Source organism: Prosopis cineraria, unplaced genomic scaffold, assembly GCF_029017545.1.
Source record: "Prosopis cineraria cultivar Desert tree isolate PC_DT_omini unplaced genomic scaffold, ASM2901754v1 PC13, whole genome shotgun sequence".
In the NCBI taxonomy this organism is placed as follows: Eukaryota; Viridiplantae; Streptophyta; class Magnoliopsida; order Fabales; family Fabaceae; genus Prosopis; species Prosopis cineraria.
The window spans coordinates 32,228,133-32,248,856 of record NW_026555344.1 but is presented as its reverse complement, the minus strand read 5'-3'; the positions used below and the strand labels follow the sequence as shown (position 1 = coordinate 32,248,856).

At 31.7% G+C, this 20,724-nt stretch overlaps 1 protein-coding gene across 1 annotated transcript; it reads left to right on the top strand.

Annotated features, from left to right (window-relative positions):
- Nucleotides 1–6,687: 6,687 nt before the first annotated feature.
- Nucleotides 6,688–13,612, top strand: LOC129290550 (glyoxylate/succinic semialdehyde reductase 1-like). Its single transcript, XM_054927343.1, has 8 exons — nt 6,688–6,894; nt 7,845–7,955; nt 8,047–8,148; nt 9,843–9,944; nt 11,471–11,586; nt 11,745–11,823; nt 11,901–12,071; nt 13,355–13,612. The coding sequence occupies exons 1-8, from the start codon at nt 6,790–6,792 to the stop codon at nt 13,445–13,447; spliced, it is 879 nt and encodes a 292-aa protein (XP_054783318.1). The 5' UTR covers nt 6,688–6,789; the 3' UTR covers nt 13,448–13,612.
- The last annotated feature ends 7,112 nt before the right edge of the window (nt 13,613–20,724 follow it).

Genomic DNA, 20,724 nt, shown 5'->3' with positions numbered 1-20,724 from the left:
TATGTCTCTTCTCATTTTTCTATAACACCAAAATTTGGAAGCTTTCTAATTATGCAAGTTTTCTGTGCTATTGACGGCAATACCAAGCCCCTCGTACGTAAACACCTAAGATATATAATAATTAAAATGGTCAAAAAAAAATCTTCTATATATTTAAAGTGAACATATAAAGGGCCTTGAAATGGTGCGTTCAAGTTAGCTATATTAATATTGCCTTTGATTTGATTAAATTAAAGAGATGAAGCATTCTCTTCTTTTCTTCGTCATCTTCATCATTGTTTTCTGTAACTCATCAACTTTGGTGAGATCCCCAGACTATTGTTCCCAAGAAGTAGATCCTCAGCACATAGATTTTGATACTACTTCTCTTCGCTGTGTTCTTGTTTGGCCATCTCATAATTTCATCCTTAGAGTACGTTCGAACACACACACACACACACACTCTTTAGTTTCTTGTGTAGTTCATGAGCTCATAATTATTCTTTATTCAAGTACTTTCAATCTGACATTGAAAAGTTGATCGTATAGTAATAATATGATCCATCCTATACAGGCATGTTTTGAGTCTCATTATTGACATAGACCTTATTGATAGATAATCTAAAAAGTAATTTGAGATAAACTTTTTTTGGTAAAAAAATATTTTGAGTGAGTTGAGTTATGAGAATTTATCAGGGTTAAAGTATGCTTCCAAATTCAAAGAATATTTATAAATATATTTATAGATTGACTACCAGCAAGATTCTCAATCGACAACATGATTTAAATTTACAATTTTATGGATTGTCTGTCAAATCTTTGCTAGAAAGATCAAAGCTTAATTTATCAAGCAAGAGAAAAAAAAATTAACTCTCACTTGTTCTTCTATCCTATTGTTAATTAACCTCAGAAGATGCTGATAGTGCTATCAACGTACACACACGACACACAATTTCATGAACGCTTACAAAAGCTTCATACATGCGCGCGCGCGCGTTTATATATGAAATTCACCTATTATAGTCCATATTTTATTTTTTTTGAAAGTAGATTTATTAATTATAATTATTTTTCTTGTTGATATCTTCGCTCAAGAGGATGGGAATTCAAGTCTAATATTAACATGAGAATACTATTGAACAGTATGCTCAGGTAAAATCAAAATTGTGTGGAGCTTTGTCCTCTCATTCTCCATCAACATAAACTCTTATGGAGCAATAGGGTTCTCCGGCAACGGCCAAATGGTGGGTTCGAGCGCCATCATTGGGTGGGACTTACCACCCGCCAGCAGTGCCGCCACCACCGGTGGATTGAAACAATACTATCTGGGTGGCACAACACAAGCAGAGGTGGTCGGAGACAAAGGAGATCTTCCATACACTAATGCGTCCATTGTTTCAACTTCAAGTTCCATTGTACACGTAGCCTTTCATCAGTTGCAGACCAACCAGCCTTCATCACATTTGATATTTGCCATTGGACCTCAAAACTCTTAGCCTTCTGGCAACGGCTTTCTCTTGCCTCAACACATTGATATGATTTCTGTGAACATGGATTATGCATCAGGTTTGTTATGCTTTAACATTGCCAAATATATAATATCCCACCTTTTCACTCAACTTCGTATGCACCTAACGTGTACAAGGTATTGAAGTTTATTCAATGGATTTGTTTATTTTGGATTAAGGGTAAATTTGTTCTGGAAGTTTTTTGCCAAATGTACTTAGTATCCTTAACTTTTGATGGGTGCAATTTTAACCTGAAAGTTTAAGAAATGGTGCAATTTCAACCCATACCAACGTTTGACCATTAATTGAAAATTCTAACCAAGAGTAAAGAGCAACTTTGCTTTGAAAGTTTTTGTAAAAGAGCAATTGATATCATAAATAGATTATCAATCTTTAAATCAAAAGAAAAATCTATCAATCTATTATCAATGTTAAAATGGTTCGTATTTTTGAATTTTGACAAAAGGTCACACTTGAAATTGTTTCATTGCAAAATCAACTTTATCCCAAGCATCTGCATACTCTCTCTTAAAGTCTGAACTTGCCCTTATCTTGTCCACATGAGCAGGTCTTGACTTACACAAGTTTAAATAAAGACTTGTTCAAACTCACCGATAAGCAACATAGACTAGCATGGATTTTGATCTTGGGGCATTTAGTGTAATTCAACCTAAAATATTCTGATTTTGGGTTAAAACAAGTTGTTAGATTATTCTTTCAATTTAAAAGCTGATAATCCAAAAATATTACGCCAATCAAAAGTTTAGGATATTAATTACTTATTCGAACAAACTTTTGGAACAAAATTGTTCTTTAACATTCAAAATAATAGTTAACATTAGTCAAACATTATTGTAAGACAATATTGTACCATTTTTTATCTAAGGTAACATTGCGCCTATCAAACATTAAGGATACTAGTTGTATTTGGTAGAAAACTTTTAAGACAAATTTACCCTTTAACCCTTGTTTTTCTAATAATCAAACCAACTAATGTTTTGAAGCATATTGGACTTTGACTAATCTAGTTTGAGTAAGCTAAAACCATAAGGTGTGGCAAAACTCTCGTGACAAGTTTTTGACCAAATTCAGGTGGGTTAAGTTATCGGACCAAGTTTAAAAATACTCAAACATAAAAAGTAGCCTAGTTATGCCTAGCTCTAATACCTCAGGCTTTCAACTAGTTTCAAATACTCGAATTACTAAATAATATTTTATTTTTGGAGCTAATTTCAATTTTATTACATTAGGAAAAAAAGATTTTTTGGGTAACATAACACTATGAGGCACTTTTTTCTATTTTTATTGATATTAGATGCAAGCACGGGAAAAAGTTAAAAAAAAAAAGTGAAAGTATATGAAGCCACCCCTTGTATTTATTTTTCTTAACATTTTCAAAAAAATAAAAAAATAGATTTTGAAATATAGAAGCCTCATTTAAAAGTGCGAAGTCTGCAAACTAAAAGTTTGAGAGAGTAAATTTTTTTTTTTTTACATGTGCGCCCAGTATTCAAAATCCTTCAAACCTTGACTAATCTAGATTAAGTCAAATTATAAAGATGATAAGCTAGCTAACAAGTATTTGACACAGCTACATATCTAAGACTCAAATTTAAAACTTTTAATTAGGTTAATTAAGTTATAACCACGGCTTTGTTTGGGAGAAATTCTCCCCAATTAGGCATGTGTGTCTGTAAATGTTTTTTTTTTTTTTTTGGTCATGTGCTATTAAAGTCTTTTCCAGATGACCATAATTAGTACTACAATGAAATATATATACGATGCAAACTTAACTTGGATAATTAATTAAGATTTTTAATTAAATCATTTAAAAAAGCATTAGACATGTTTTCTTATGTAATGTAAAAAGTCTATGGAATGCCACCTTAATGATCATGCATATAAACAGTAAAATTATTATAAATTTTGTTATTGAATCATTTAAAAAAAAAAAAACATTACTCATGACGATGAGCAAGATGTAATCATAATCGATCTCAGAATAAGATCTGAAAGTCTGTTTTTATTTATTGCTTAAACCATCATTTTATGAAATAAAAAATCATTAATTGGAAAAAAAAATCATCCAGCATACTATCCCTACGGCTCTTTCAAAGTAATATAAAATATAGACACAATTCAAACTTTTTTTTATTTTTGGGGCACTAGACACAATTCAAACTTTATGTAAACTCTTCTTGTCAGGCATAAATATCTCAATTATGCCTATCTTTTTAAAATGAACAAATGATTTATTTTCTATTTATTTACTCTACTTTCAAAAATTCTTACTGAAAAATTAGAAAAAAGAAAAAGAGAAATATTGATTTTTCCCAATTAATTTTTTTTAATATTGATTTCAATTTCTTTCACAGGTCTTGGCCTTGGTATTGCGACCAGGAAAGAAATCAAAAGTATTAAGAAAATACTGGAATTATTACCATCACAACATTGGAAGGATCTTAATGATGTTTGCAATATTTAACTCTTTCTATGGACGGCACTTGGGAAGAGAAGAATCTAAGCGGTTCACTTGTTATGGAGCAATTGTTGCCTTCTTAGTTCTTGTGGCTATCATTTTGGAGATAATAATGCTAATGAAACCTAAAACACAATTGCTTACTCATGAGAAATAAGTTACTATAAAGTTATTATGTGGCAAAATTGATTATATGATATTTCTTCTTCATTTTCCTTTTATCATGTGTGGCAAAATAGATTACTAAATTTAGCTGACTAGACTACCCATGAGGAAGAGTTACTCACATTTAGTAACCAACTATACCTCAAATAAGATTACCTCTAATAGGAGTATGCTTGCAAGTAATAAAAAAATGAATTCTAATAAATTTTATTGAGAAAATATCATTTTGGTCCTTACTATATTTATATTTTATTTTTAGTTTAGGAAAAACACAACATTTGCAGTATAATTGGGTTTTACATTTAATCCTTATAGTTTTTTTGAATATTTTTAATTTTTATAATCTTTGTAATTTAACATCATTAGAAACCTGAGAAATAAACGTTATCCAATCATGTTAAAATTATAGGGACCAAAAACACTAAAGAAAAACTGGTGGGACTAAAAGCAAAACTCAATAAAATTATAAAAAATAATGATTGTGTTTTTCTTATGTAGCTTTTTTTTGTTGTTCCTCATCCCTTTCACTTTATATGTATGCAATATTAGTCTTTTTATTGATAAATATCCATAAAAAGCAAAAAGGTTAAATAGTAGTCTAACATCTAAACTATAGGTCTAGGAGCCTATGAGATTAGAAACTCATTTTTTATATAATGTAACTCTTGCCATTAATAAAATTAATCATTAATTAATTAAAAAATAACAAAAAATGATTTCAAAAATTACAAATAATAAAGCTAAACGTATAATTCTCAATCTTGCATTTTTACTTTTGAATCTCATATTGTCTCTCCTCTACCTATCAAATTTTTTACACTATCCAATCTAAATAAATAATTTTATATGTGATATTTTAAATTTTAAATTTAAATTCAAATCTATCAATCCATATACTATGTAAATAAATATTGTGCATTACTAATTAGGAGAAAAACATGGGGAAAAACATTTAATACCTTCTTGAAATATGAAAATCATGCTTATTATGAAATATTGAAAATAATTTTAAAATAGAGGGAGTACATAATATTTATAATTTATAAATAAATAACGTGTTTGAATTTTTTTTATTACCGAAAATATCCCTACAACCGGGACCAGTAATCTTTCATTATCTATTTATTATCTATGTCATACTTTCTTTCTTTGTTTTTTTGGTTCAACCATTTGATATCTGAAGCTGACAGTTCTAAATCTCTAATTAATCCAAATTCGAGCCTCAAAGAGGTGGTTAATGATTAAGAAAATTCAGGCTCCTTGCCGTCTGAGCCAACATACATTGGTACGTTATACTTCCTTTTTTTTTTTTTTTTTGGGGAACAAGTACGTCATGCTTTCTTAGTTCTTAGTTATTGTGTTTGACTTATTTATTTATCTGCAGCAAAATAAAACTTGGACCCCATCATCAACGTGGACCACTATCGGGCCTAAAACAGAAGCTGGAAAGCACTCGACTCTGTTACCGCGAAGGGGAGAGTCCCGGAAGGCGGGAAGGAGATGACGTGGTACTCGTCCGTCCATCCGATGTCGCCAATCATCTACGACTACGATTGCCCCATCGTCACTGAAAGTTTAATTTCTCAAACAAAATAAAAATAAAAATAATAAATAACAACCATCAGTATCAGGAATACTCAATAACATAATAATTAGAGTTGAAAATACAGGCGGGCCCGGCCCTTATGGGCTCGGCCCTGTAGGGCCTAAGCCTTAAAGCTCAATTTTTTATTTTAACCTCCATTTTTCAAGTCCAGCCCTTATACTTAGGGTTCAAGGCCAGGCCCGTAAGCCCTTTTTAAAAAAATAAAAAAATTAAAATAAAATTAAATATTATAAATAAATTAAAATATTTTAAAATTAAAAAAATTAAAATCATCATATTTTTTTAGAAATTAAATAACATACATTAGAAGTCCAGTAATAAAATTTAAATCTTCATTTAAAAAATAGTTCTTTTTTTTTTATAAATATACAAATATAATAATTATAGAAAAATAAAAAAATATCATAAATTTTATACTATACACTGATATTTATTAAATTATATTAAATTAATTTTAAAATAAATTAAAATTAATAATAATATAATGTATGTAGGATCAGGTGAGCAGGTCATTGATTTCAAACACATGTTTTACTAAAAAAAATAATAATAAAATAATATAAGAAGACTTGAAGGGCAACTCGGATTCGAGCTCTATTTTACAGGGCTTATCAGGGCTAAGCCCTCAAGCCCGATTACTTTAAAAAAAATTATTTTCAAAGTTTGAATCTTTATTTAAACAGAGCTTTTAAGCCCGGCCTTCCAGACCCGGCCCTTATTTTCAACTCTAATAATAATCCAGGTTGAGCCACATTTAAGCAATTTTGTGCTTCCTCATTTGCAATTCTTCTTGTCTTCTCCGTATTTGTTTAGTGATGGCATCAATAATCGTTTTTCTTGCCATTTCGTGATTGTCATTTATTGAGGATGATATAAATAATTGGTGATGGGTGGGTGAAACGGATAAAATATAATGATTTTTAATTTTTATGGTATAATTTGTCTCTGTTGAATGCTATCATGGGGGAGGCTGTCCCAAAAAATAAAAATAAAAATAATTAACTTCAGTTGCAGAGAGTGAGCGAGCGAGCCACCGAGCGAGCGAGAAAGAGATGGAAGTTGGTTTTCTAGGTCTGGGGATAATGGGCAAGGCTATGTCCTTGAATCTACTACGCCATGGCTTCAAGGTCACTGTCTGGAACAGAACCCTCTCTAAGGTATGTCTTTCTGCAGCTGTTTCTACTAATTGCAGTAATGCTTACACTAGCTCGTTGGTATTCGTGTGTTCTTCGCTCTTAAGTGTCAATCTGGTTTGTGTGGATGAGATGGATATGTTTAGTATCGGTGTGGGATGGAAGTTGCTGGCTTTTCCTTCTTAAACAATCTGTAATTCGATGTTTGTACACAATATATGGTGATTTATGTATGATTAACGTAAAATTATTGGCTCCTTGTGGGTATCCAAATGCTGGCTTTTGATTGCTCTTTTTTATTTACTGTTGGCTGATTCAGTGTTAATTTTGTGCTTTTGCGTTATTCGTTTCTGCTTCCCTGCTATTTGATGCTCTCTGCTATAAAAAGACCTTTGTTTTCCATTAAAGTTTTCTTAGGTTTGTCTCCTGCATATGTTCTCCTAGACTTTTAAATTTGATGTTGTGCTCAGGCTTTGAAATTAAATGAAATTAGAGTTTTGAAAAATTAGGATCAAGCAAGAGGTTTTTGAATTTATGTGATAAAAAAAAAATGTTATGCTTGGATTTTGTGTGGTGGAAATGGAAGGAGCTTTCTAATCTAATTGTCACCTTCATGCCCGAACTTTGTAATGAATAAATTTTTACCCCAAAAGAAAAGAAGGAAAAAGAAGCCTAGAAAATAAAAATTGGACTCCGTAAGAAAGCTAATTTCTTGTATCTTGTTCAAATTTTAGATAACGTAACACATTTTTATTTTTTTTTTCCTTTTTTTGGAATATTTTATTTTTGTGCCCAAATCCTGCATAAAAAGGAGAGTTAAAATTAGTAATTAAGAGAAGGATCAAATGCACGAGAAAATATTTTTATTTAAGAACACCATCATACATGCTGCCTTTTTGTTCTCATGCAAATCATTTTTTTTTTTTGGCCTGATCTTGTGCGAATAAAATCTAACATTGAGTACTTTAACCTAGTGTGATGAACTCGTCCAACATGGAGCTTCAACTGGAGAAACCCCCGCTGCTGTAGTTAAGAAATGCAAGTATACAATTGCAATGTTATCTGATCCTTCAGCTGCTCTATCGGTTGGTATTTATGGTTGTTATTTGAAGTCTGAGTTCTCTGATGAGTAACTTCTCTTACTCACTTGAATTGCTTCCTATGGTGGTTTGTTAGGTGGTGTTTGACAAAGATGGCGTTCTAGAGCAAATTAATAATGGAAAGGGTTACATTGACATGTCAACTGTTGATGCTGATACTTCTTTCAAAATATCTGAGGTTAGCATTGCTTGATGTTGATAAAATTTGTTTCTCAGTCATTTAAAAGCTTTTCAAGTATGAAATAGCCAAAATCTGTTTCTAAATCAACTTTCTGTAAGTGCAATATATTTATGTCTGAAGTTGAGCTGCATGGAATTTTCGGTTGTTCGCCTGTGAAGGCAAGCTCGTAATAAAAAGAAACTGTTGCTTTTCTTGTTTTAGGCATCTTTGTTTATATGGTTGAAGGTGTTTCTGTTAAAAATTAAGAAATTTCTGTTATTTAGATTACTCCATCCCCAATCCTCCAGTATTCTGGATTGTGATTAATACATGGCTGAGAATGTTGGTGATGCAGAAAGATGCAGTTGGCAAATCCTTCCTCTACTTTCCTTATCTGTCTTATCCCCTAGCTTGGATTTGAAATAATAATCTTAGAAAGTTATTGGTAATTATATGTGTTTTTCCCTTTTGTTGTTCGTGTTATATGGAGCTTTTATTTAACACAAGCACTGAATGGCCTATTTTTATGATAGCCTATAAGTATGAATTCTTGAATGATGTAAGGGTTATGATAGCCTAGGAGCATGGAAGGGCAAAAATATGCACTTTAACACAAGCACTGATGAAGGGCTATGCATTCATGATAGAAGTAGCCATCAAGTTCTTAGCCACTTTGTTCTCAAGGAGAATCTTGTGTCTAGATGAGGAGATCTAGTGATGCATTCTTGAGTTTCCAGAGTACAAAATGTGATGTAAAACATATACACACATGCTCAAACTGATTTGAACTGGAGGTACAGCAGAAACAGAGTGAGAGAGCGAGAACAGGGAGGGAGGGAGAGACAGAATACAGAGAGAGAGAGAGACGATAGGAGGAAGCATAGGACAAAGAGGGAAGAGGAACTGAGAGGGAGAGAATGCAGACTGGAGGGAGAGAGTTTCAGAATATCTCAAATGAATTCATTCATCAAATTTACCTCCAAGTTACAAAAGCAACGTCTATATATAAACTGGAGGTTTCCTCCCATAGAAGGAAACATCCACTTGCAGCCCATTTAATACATGAAATGATAAAGTAACCCGCTTGCTAAATAGAGTAAAAAACAAAAAGTATTAAAATATAAAATTAAGATAGATTTTCTCTTATAGCATGCTTCTTCAAAATATATTAATTCCTATATTTCATCAAAATTCAAAATGTTATCCTTCTCTCCCCATCCTTTCAGATTAAAAATTTTGGGGAACACTAATATTTTATGTACGTACCCTAAATCTTTACAACTTGGGTTATCCCTGCCTATATGAGTTTGTAAAAGTAAAAAGGAGAAGATGTTTGTCTACAATTGAATATGAACAACTTAGTGTCTGCACATAATAATACATCTTCAAGACAATACCATGATGACGAGCTTCTAAGATGTGAATTATTGCTAGTAATGGTCATGTGATTGAAGAGTGAGAATACAAAAGAAGACCAGAAGGAAGAAAGTTGGTGTTATTTGACATTATTCTTTCTTCTATCCGTCAACTATTTTTGTGGGGATTACTTAGAAGTTCTCAATTTTTGACATTCTACTCTGTAGTGTATCTTATCTAAGATTGTCCATGCTATATTGCTATATTCATAAGCCAGTGGTTTGCATGCAATCGACTTTTAAGATTAAACAAAAAAATTCGTTCAAGGGACTTTGATATTGAGCTGATTTCTACAGGTCATTACTTCAAGAGGAGGTCGCTTCCTTGAAGCTCCAGTTTCGGGTAGCAAGAAGCCTGCAGAAGATGGCCAACTTGTAATACTTGCTGCTGGGGACAAGGTAAAGGAATATAATACTCACAAAATGTGGAATTACGTATAACTCTTGCTTGCTGTTCTGCTGTACTTTTAAATATTTGAGGTATATGAATTGTTAGTAGTTCTTTCTTCCCCATTATATTGTAACACAGTGTCTCTCAGACTCGAAATTATCAGATACAATGGTGGTCCATAATTATGGTGCATACTTCTAATAAATTTTTTCTTAGTGTTGACACTTTCTCGTTTGTTATGCTGATCTCCCAGGACAAAATGCATATATTTGAGAAACACATTGAGTAGGAGACTGTAACCAAATTACAAGATATGCATGTGTAATATTTACTGGTATCTGGATGAGCTATTTAAGCAGCCATAACTTCGGTGACCCTGAATAATCATGACAAATTGCAAATGCGGTGATGATATTACTGTTCAAAATAGAACCGACAGCCATATTTTTATGTTATAGACAGTTAAATAACTCATGTACAGAGTAATAGCTAATTGGGAGGAAGAAAAGGAGGCAGAACCTATTATATGAGTTAGGGATTTGTTGAAATTCTTGTTTGTTTATCTGATAACTATGGGGGTGGAGTTCTAAGTTTGTAAAAGCTTGTGGTCCTTGGATGATGAATTTGAGCTATTCTTGGAGAAACAAAGAAAAATCTTTCTCCAGCTTCTTGTAAAGCAAAGTTGATTATTTGCATTCTAATAATTTGCAGCTTGAAGTTGGCAAACTAGGGCTTGTTTGATTTCCACTTTAAAAAATTATTCAGTTTTTTTTTTTAAAAAAAAAAAACTTGTTTGAGTAACTGTCTTGTTTGCATTTAGGTTTTCTTTAAAACTATTCTCGTTTTTTTGTTTTAAAAGTAAGAAAATGGAAATATCTTGATGCATGTTTGGTATACGGAGAAGTGTTTTCTAGAAAAGAAATTGGGAATGTATTTAGAAAAAAAATGTGATAATTGTACTAGCGTTTCCTTTCTACAAAGCACTTTTATGCCTATCAAACATTGCATTAAAGTTGTTTCCATTTTCTGTTTTTTTTTTTTTTTTTTAAAACACATAACATTTAAGCCATATTGTAAGTTATTGCTATCAGCCCCAACTACCACCAACCACCATCAGCCACCTTGGTTGGCAACCACTGTCAAACATGGCCAACCACTACCATTGGCCAATTTTTTTAACTTGGAATTTGTTTTCAAATTAATATAACCAAATAGATTTTGTTTGTTTTATTTTGAAAAATATTTTTTAAAAAAATGGTTTCCAAAATAGCTTTTAAAAAATGAAAAGTGGAAACAAAATCAAGCAAGCCCTAAATGTTTCTTTTTTTATTTTTATTATTATTATTATTATTATTTTTTTTTTTTTTTTGCATCATACAAAGTCCTCCCATCAACTTTTAACTCGTCCAGGAGTCATATGTCAAGCACACTGAGATTCAAACGTACAAAAATAGGACTTTCTGTCATTGCTATATGTGGTATCAGTATATGCTCTCTTGCAGGTTCTTTATTACTCTTCTCATTTCATATGCAGGCGTTGTATGATGAAGTACTTCCAACGTTTGATGTATTGGGGAAGAAGTCTTTCTTCCTAGGTGAGGTTGGAAATGGTGCAAAAATGAAACTTGTCGTTAACATGACAATGGGCAGGTAATCTTTTTCTTTTCCTGTTTCATTGATTTTCATTTTCTTTTGGGAGCATAGTGAGGACTTCAGTTTCCAGGTTGTCCTCTTAATAATTAAATTCTAGCAGTTACACACTCATATTTGTCTTATGCAAATTAGTTGTACTGTTGTCACCCTTGCAGTATGATGAATGCTTTCGCTGAGGGACTCATGCTAGCTGGAAGAAGTGGTTTGAACCCCCAAACTCTTCTTGACGTGCTGGTAATAGTTGGTTACCTGGAAAATAATTGCAGACATTTGATTATACTATTACTAAGCATAATTGAGGTTTTGTGCAGGATCTTGGTGCCATTAGCAACCCCATGTTTAGATTGAAAGGACCAACAATGCTCCAGAACAATTACACCCCTGCTTTTCCACTGAAACATCAGCAGAAGGATATGAGATTGGCTCTTGCCCTTGGGGATGAAAATGCTGTATCAATGCCTGTTGCAGCTGCGTCTAACGAGGTTAACGCTTCTCTCCTCACATTTTCTTTATATGCCCAAAAAAGAAACAGAAAGTGCTACATACAATTCACATGCAATCCCTTTGACTTGCCAACACTGGTGGAATGAAATTCTAGCCTAATTATAGCAAGAAAATCTGCTAATTAACAGCATAGTCACAGAAGGGAAGTCTCCAGATTTGTAAAATCCAACACCAGGGGTAGGCATAGCCTAAGCACAAAGCGTTTATTTTGGCCTATCTACTAAACTTCATTGTTGAGTTTCTCTGCATAAACTGCAGAAGGAAGCTTGCATAGCAGCTCTCTCCTACGAGAATCAGGGAGTACTGGTGAAATAGATATGTAGGATAAAGAAGTAACAGGAAGGTGACACAGAATAGTGAACAGAGTTAGAAAGAGGATGAGGAGTAAGAATGCTTAGTTTTATGGAAATGAAATAGAAGATGGAAAAGGAATAAAAACAGTAAATACACATTGACACTATACTTGATGAAGTTATTGAAAGAAATCTTTTAATTAACAATTTATCCGAAGATTTAATTATTGATGGAGTACAATGACGTCTTGCAATTTTAATAACCAACCTCTAGTTGCGATTGTTGTGCGCGTAGATGCTGTAGGTTTTAAGCATACTCTGTTTCTCAAATAGTACTATATTTGTATTTCCCTCAAGATCATGTGCATAATTGGATGTTGCATGTCATATCCGTTCCCTAATTTCTAGCAGCCAGCGCTGTTTCATCTTCAACCTTTAGTAATGAAAATTAATTCTAATATCAAAGTCCTAAGAAAATTCATCCACTGGCTGATCCACATTTTGTGTAGTAGGTTTTAAGTCAGTTTCTCAGTGAGACATTGAGTAGTGTGCCACTTTTTGCAGTCTAATCAGGGCTTATATCAATGGCGACCCTATTGATTAAATAATGGAAGATAAGATGAGGAGGAATCATTGTCAATTTATTATGTAAACATTTCATTATTATTGAACAATTATGAATTCATAAATAATAATTTGAATTATTTTAGAAGTTAGTCAAGAGTTTAATAAAAGGAATTTGAACCTGAATGTTATTCCTTAGTATCCTAGTAGAACTATAATTCCTTGATCATATGTGAATAAATCCATTTTGACTTTGATATATTGGTGATTGTTCTTCTATTTCATTTCCTCTCCTACGTCATTAAAGCTTTTGAAATAAATAAATAATTTGCAAATAAGTTGGACTCATTTACTTGGTTTCATGAAGACATGACCTACCAATTCTGTGCGTTCTCTGTATGTAGGCTTTCAAGAAAGCAAGAAGCTTGGGGTTGGGAGACCTTGACTTTTCAGCCGTCTTTGAAACTCTAAAGCCTCATGGACTTTATTCATCTTAATGTACAATCACATCCATTGCTAATGCAATTTCAATAAATAGTGATTGATTTGATGCAGCAAGAATAGAATGGTTATACATAAGAAAGACAATGGATTTAGAAGAGACAATGATTGGTTTTTATGTGTCAACTCGGTGCATTCTTAATGAGCTTGGCTTCTCACTCTCTCCAACCTCAAATCACTTAGGTATTGTTTGGATGAATAGATTTAGATTTAAAATCTTACATTTCAAATGCATGTATTTGAAATTTTTTATTTAGGTAGTTTAAATGACAAAGGTTATTATTATTAAGTCGTATTTCAAAGGTATATATAAAGATTTGAAATAATAAAAGTTTTGAAAGGATTTCAAAATATAAAAGAACTAAGATAAAATTGGGATTTCGATTTGTTAAATTCATAAATTTTTAAGTGTTCAAAGAGGGGATTTGACTCAAATCTATATATATATATATATATATATATGTATATGTATTCAAATATAGCATTTGTGATTTTAGTGAATAGTAACTTGTTAGCAGTTCTTTAGAGTTTTCTGGGTTTGCTTCAAGAGACTGGTACATCTACAGGTGGTGGTTACTTCCCTGTTCTCTGTTTTGAGTGTTTTCTTTGCTTTAATTTTCTTGGCTGGTAAGTTTGATTTTCCAAGTATGAACAGAAGAGAGTGAATTTGACGATGGAATGGAAATTTGAGATAATAGGTGATGTGGCAGAACTGAGATTTTAGAATAATTGAAGTACTATAAATATTTTTTATTAAAACGTCTATTTCAAACCATTTAATTCTTATGTTTTTAGTAGGGTTGTACTAAAGTCTTTTAATCCTGTTCGATTTAGTCTAACTCGAGACAATTTGGTTCATTCTGGTCTGGATAAAATCTGGTCTTTCAAGACCAAAAGTATCAAAAAGACCAAACTCTTTTTTCAGGTTGAATTAGACAAGGAAGCAAGCATTTAAAAACCACTTGGTTCAATCTGGTCGTATAAATTTATTTAATATAATTATAATTAATTTGTTAATTATTATAATAAGTTAATTTATAATGATAAGTAGTAATTTTTTGTGTTTTATGCTTGTAAAGTCATAGATATCGAGCAAAATTCTAATATTAAGCAACCTCAATCTTCTCCTTTTATTGGTAAAATTTATTGTTAACTCGATGTAATGAACTTTAGACATGTTGAATGTTATTTAATTTGAATCCTATATGTTGTAACTGAAATATTTTTTTTGGTTATTGGAGATTATTATAGATTTATAATTGTTGTTGTGATAAATTTTATATGACTATAAGTAGTTTTATTATGTTAATTAAGTTTATTATGTTAAAATAAATTGCTGTCCCTTAGATAAAAAAGGAAAAAAACAAAGTGAAATATTAGATAAAATTAGGATCAATCTCCTAGTATTATAGGACCAGTTTGGTCTTGTTTAGTTTTGGGTTATACTAGGACCAAACCACAAGTTATTTAGCTCAATCCTTTTCCTATAAAGGGTCAAACTTTAGGTCAGGCTGAAATCATGTCCAGTCCGTCTTTTGTGTAGCCCTAGTATTTAGAGGAATCATTTTTTAAAGTTTTTTTTTAGATTTTTAATTGCTTTTCATTTTTACTTATTTTATATTATGTATTTCCTATTTTTTTTTTATTCTTTTGGCCAAATTCCTATTTTTCTTGAAACTGTTTTGATATTACTTTGTTAATTTTTTTTACTAAGATTATTTTTTATTTTTTATATTTGTGAACTCTTGGGTATTTTTATTAATTAGATGTATATTTTGCTGACTTAAAGCATGATTTAGTTTATTGGGATTCTAAACAATATCATCAGTATAATTTTAAAAGATATAAAAAAAATTGTATTATCATGAGATATAAATAATAATAATAAGGTAAGAAGTCTGTCCAAATACTCATATAATTTTCAAAACGTTTTGATCTTTATATATATATATATATATATCTATTCAATTTGTTTAATTTTTTTGGCCAATCAAGTTGACATAGATGATAGAAGCCTTATTTATTACAAAAAGTGACCGAGGTTTGAATCTCAGTTCTTACGTGTGTATGTGTGTAGAAATCATATTTCATACAATCCCATCCTTTGCTTTCAGTACGTGGAGAAAATTAAGCTTTGCTACCGGAGCACTGGTAGAGCATATCATTTGTCCCTCACAAAAAAAAAAAAGTCAAATTTAAATATTAACGAAACCCATAAATAGAAATGGTGCAAATCGAGCCCTTTCATATATGGCAGAGAAGATCAATTTCTTCGAGGCCATTAGATTGAAGTAGAAGATAAAATTTGAATATTTTATGCATTGTATAAGCATTTTCACAATTATATTTGTAAGTTATAAATAATATAACTTATTTTCAGTCCATCCAATACAATTAAACCAAATATTAGTTTGACCAAAAAGTATAGTTCTCGCAATTTACAAGGAAATAATTATTGCAATCGTACATATGAAAAGAATTTTAAAAAAGTAATTCTTATTTATCTATTTTGAAAGATTATTAAATATTAAATATTATTAAAAAATATCATTCACATACAAAAAGAGATAACACAATATTTAGTATTTTAATCATATTATTTTCTCTTTAAACAATTATTATTAAGCATGTTAATCTCTACCCTCATGAATCTCATTTAAATCACCTAACACCATCAACAAATGTTTATGTAGCAGCCACAATGCCACATGGATAAAATGGGACACAGTGGACATTTCATATCCAGAGTATTGTTATATTCTTGCTTTTTATTTTTTCCCAGTTAGCGAATAATCTTGCATCTTCATTTGGACATCGAAGGAGCCTAAGAAGTCTTCTTGCTTTGGCACTTTTTCGTTCTAGTTTTGGGTTATATTTTCACTATAAATTGCATTTCTTGGACCATCTCAAGATCTATGTTGTCAATTGTTAACTTCCATTGGAATCGATAAATAATATGAGGCCATTAAAGTCTCTCGATTATTAGTAAAAAATACAAACAATTCATGTAAAATCAATACTACATGTAGGATAAATGCTCGAGGGTGGTGGATTTTAGATATGCGATTGCAATCTGTAATCAAGGCAGGGAATGAGATAATGGCTTTCACAAATCAGTGCTAAACTATATGGAAGGTGCTGTCATGATCCAGGGATTAATCTAATGCTTGGAATAGTGCTGGGAAAGAGGATATAGAATGATTAAAGTGGTCATGAATTGTGCAAAAAGTTTCAATTCCTTGACTCGTGACTTCACTTCAAATAACCAATTGTATGCAATTACGCTCATACGTAATGAGTTTTTTAATACTCATTCGCTTGCTGCAACTACTAATAAAATCAGAGACCTTTTTATGCATGATTGGACAGTCACTTTTAATCACATTTTCAGAGAGGTTAACAAATGCACAGATTGGATGACCCATCAAGCCTTTCCCGACAACTCAATTGTTCAAATTTTTAATAGCCTACCTTTTGGTTGTAGTAACTTTTTGTATGTTGATATGAGTTAATATGTCTATCTACACGGTTTTTTCGTGGCTTTCTATTCAAAAAAAAAAAAACAATTGTATGATAATTTTTTGCAAGCAGACTTCTCATGAAAGATTGGAATGTTTTGATTAATTTCTCTTTTGAAAATATTAGTGATTATATTAGAAATAGTATCAGGACTTGTGTTATTTCTACAAATTCTTTCAACACCTCCCATCATCTACCTCTTTCAAATTAGGAGAAGCTGGATTTTGAAAGGTTTTGCTGTTTTGTCTTGATTTCTGGTTGTATTTTTTTACTGTATCTTGTCTTTCTTTTTTTAATATATTAGCTTATCTTTTCATTCAAAAAAAAATTCTACATGTAGGACAAGTTTTTTTTAATTTACTTTTATACCTTATATTATTTCACATATTTACTTTATTTTCTACGTGCCAGTTATGAATCTCGCCCCCAACATACATGAGTGTCTAGTAGAAACTATTGCAACACTTGAAAGCCTATATAAAGAACATAATAAAATGAAGAAGAAGATTTATATTTTGCGGAAAAATTTGAGTAAAAAAAGATAGTAAATTAAGGTGATGAAAGATTATAATCATCACCTTGAAATGCAACTCATTAGAGAAAAGAGTAATAAGGATCTCAATGTGAGGCTTAACGCAGAACAACCAAATAATTGACAATCAAATGTGTGATTGCAAGAAGCTCGATGTTATATTAGTGTGCTTCAGAAATAGTTAAGCATATAAAAGGTAATGAAGCTTCATCATCAAGCACCCCTATCCCTAGTATTGTGAGAATAATAATCTCAATTATCACTTAATTCCCATCATATTGTAAAACAAGGCTGTGATGCCACTTATAGAATGAGATTTATATACTCCGACAAACTTTGAATTAGCAAAGTTTAGAGAGTGATCAAGATTAGAATCATCACCTTGAGGTGCAACTCAACAAAGAGAGTAATCAAGATCTCAATGTGAGAGGCTTAACGCAGAATAACAAAACAATCAGCATCTAAATGTGTGACTGTAAGAAGCTCAACAATGTATTGATGAGCTTCAGAATTAGTTAAACATAACAAAAGCTAATAAAGTTTTATCATAAACCACCCTTATCCCTAACATCGTTAGAATAATAATCTTTATTAATTGTTACCCAATTACCTCATGCTGTAAAATAATAATCTTTATTAATTGTTACCCAATTACCTCATGCTGTAAAATAATAATCTTTATTAATTGTTACCCAATTACCTCATGCTGTAAAATCAAATTATGACATGTTAAAAATTAGAATGGTGAACAGTGAATGACAAGTTCAAAATAGGAAAAATCACATGCTGATATCACTTGTTAAGAATTAGAATTTTAAATGAAATGCGACAAGTTAAAATAGAGGTTGAGAACAAATAAAAGAAGAGTTATAAGAAAATGTCACATTTTAACTTTAAAGCTAAAGTTTGTGGGTCTTTCAACTATATTATTTTCAAGTAAAGTCTAATTTTTTTATATATTATTCTTTCAAAAATTGAAAGCAATAAGTAGAAAAGGTGAAATTTGAGCCCAATTTATGATATATGGCAGAGATGACCAATTTTCACCAAGCTGTTAAAATTGAAGTAGAGGATAATATTTCAATGTGTATGCATTATATAAACATTTCAACAATTTTATTATTGTAAGTTATACATTGTGAATACTGAATTTTGTTTAGGTATTTTTTAAAAATTTAATAAAAATAATAATAGATAACCAAAAAAATATAAAAATAAAATTTAATCCTTTTTAAGATTATATTTTCAAAACAAAAAAATTTAATTTAATTAATAGGATTTAATTTTATTTTATTCTAGATAATTTTTTTTATTAGTTAGGATTTTATTTCTTTTAGTTCATTAAAATAATAAAAAATATAAAAAAATACAAAAATAAAATTTAATTTTTTTTAGGATTATATTTTTAAAAAAATAATTTAACAAAATCAAAAAAAAATTGCTTAATTTTTTTTTAAATTTCTTTCAAATTATCCCAAACATTCAAAGATATTGGCAATTAATTTTTTGAGACTCAACTATTTTTAAATTTTTTTTAAATTTTTTATTTTTCATTTAAAAATGTATGTGTGTGTGTATATATATATATTAAAATTACACTTTTCTTTTTCTTTTTTAATCTAATTAATAAAAAAAGACATAAAGAATGGCTAAAAAAAACAAGAGAAACAGAAACACGCAGCAGCAAAACACACGAGACACAGCAATCAGAACACATACACACACATTTTCGGCTAGCAGAAGAAGCAGAAGCAGAGACGCATGCATGCACACAGTAGAGTAGAGCAAGAAAGGTGAAGCACGTAAGCTCTCTCCTCACAGCAAGCTCTTTCCTATTTCTGCTTTAAAAGGGACGAAGCACCGAGATACAAGGAAGAGGAAAAAAACCAGACGAAGAAGAGAAAAACTGGAGCACCGAGACAGACGAGAAAAGAAGAAACACTGACGGAGAGAGCACCGAGGGGGGAAGCCTAAACGGATCCGAGAGGGAGAGAAAAAACAGAGCATCGAGAGAAGAGGAACGCCGGAGCAAAAACAGAGCACAAATAAGAGACGCAAGAGAGAGACGAAGTGAACGAGAGAGCACAGATGGGAAAGGGGAGGAGAGACTGAAAAAAGAGTGAGTCCGAGAGAGGATAGAGAATGAGAAGGAGACGGAGAGTGAGATATGAGAAGGAAACCGAGAAAAATAGAGCACGAAGGAAACGCAGAAGGGAGAGAGGAAGCAACACAAAAAAAAGCAAGACCGAGAGAAGAAAGAGAGATGGAGAACCAGAGAGAGGAGACTGAGATCAGAAGCAAAAACAGAGACTGAGGGAGAGTTTTTTTTGGAAGAAACAGAGACTGGAGGAAACCGAGAGTAGAGATCAGAACAGAAAAAGAAGAAGAGACCAAGAATAAGAGAAGAGAACAATCGAGGAGAGACAGGTCAAAGGCAGAACAAGATAATGGCTTCTTCGACAATGGCGTTAACGCTGTCTCCTTCGGTAACCCGTGGAGGCATGAGTGCTTGAAGTTCTTCAGCTTCCTTCACATTCCTTACTGGTTCTTCCAGACACAGGCTAGTTGTTAGGGCAGGCAAAGCTGCTCTTTGTATGACTAAGAGGAACAGATCACAAAAATCACTGGCACGAACTCACGGTTTTCGTAGACGGATGAGGACCACAAGTGGAAGAGCAGTACTTAAGCACCGACGTGCCAAGGGACGGAAGGTCCTTTGCCTGAAGTCTAATCCAAATAGTGGCAAACGTGCTTAAGTTTATTCTATTTCATTAGCTGCACTAATGGCTGTCCACATTATTCTTGATCTGTTGAGTGTGAAAACTCGTGAGCTGATTCTCAAGAACAAGGCTGAGGAGCTTGGCAGGGAGATGGGACTCATTCTTACACAAGAAGAAATTGGAAGGCATGTTAGAATGTTCACCCATGAGATTAGGAGCACTCTTGACCAGTATACCATTTTGAGTACTATACTTATTGAATTAGAAAGTGGTATTATAAGATATCCAATATGTCTAATCCAGGTGCATTTAGTTTTGCATTATTAATTCTCAAATTGTCTTTTTATCTTTTTAATCACTATGTTTTAGAAAAATGCAACGTATGGTGGCATGGTTCGATCCTTATATTAACCCTTGTTCATTTGTGGTAGTTTATTTATGCGTAATCGTGGCTTATAACATACATATACCTCATGGTGCTTTCTACTTCCATATGTTGTCA

Excerpts from the sequence above, each read along its gene's own strand:
- LOC129290550 (XM_054927343.1), top strand. The coding sequence starts at position 6,790 with ATGGAAGTTGGTTTTCTAGGTCTGGGGATAATGGGCAAGGCTATGTCC. Across the intron at positions 8,149-9,842 it reads CTTCTTTCAAAATATCTGAG|GTCATTACTTCAAGAGGAGG; the intron begins GTTAGCATTGCT and ends TGATTTCTACAG. Across the intron at positions 12,072-13,354 it reads TTGCAGCTGCGTCTAACGAG|GCTTTCAAGAAAGCAAGAAG; the intron begins GTTAACGCTTCT and ends CTCTGTATGTAG.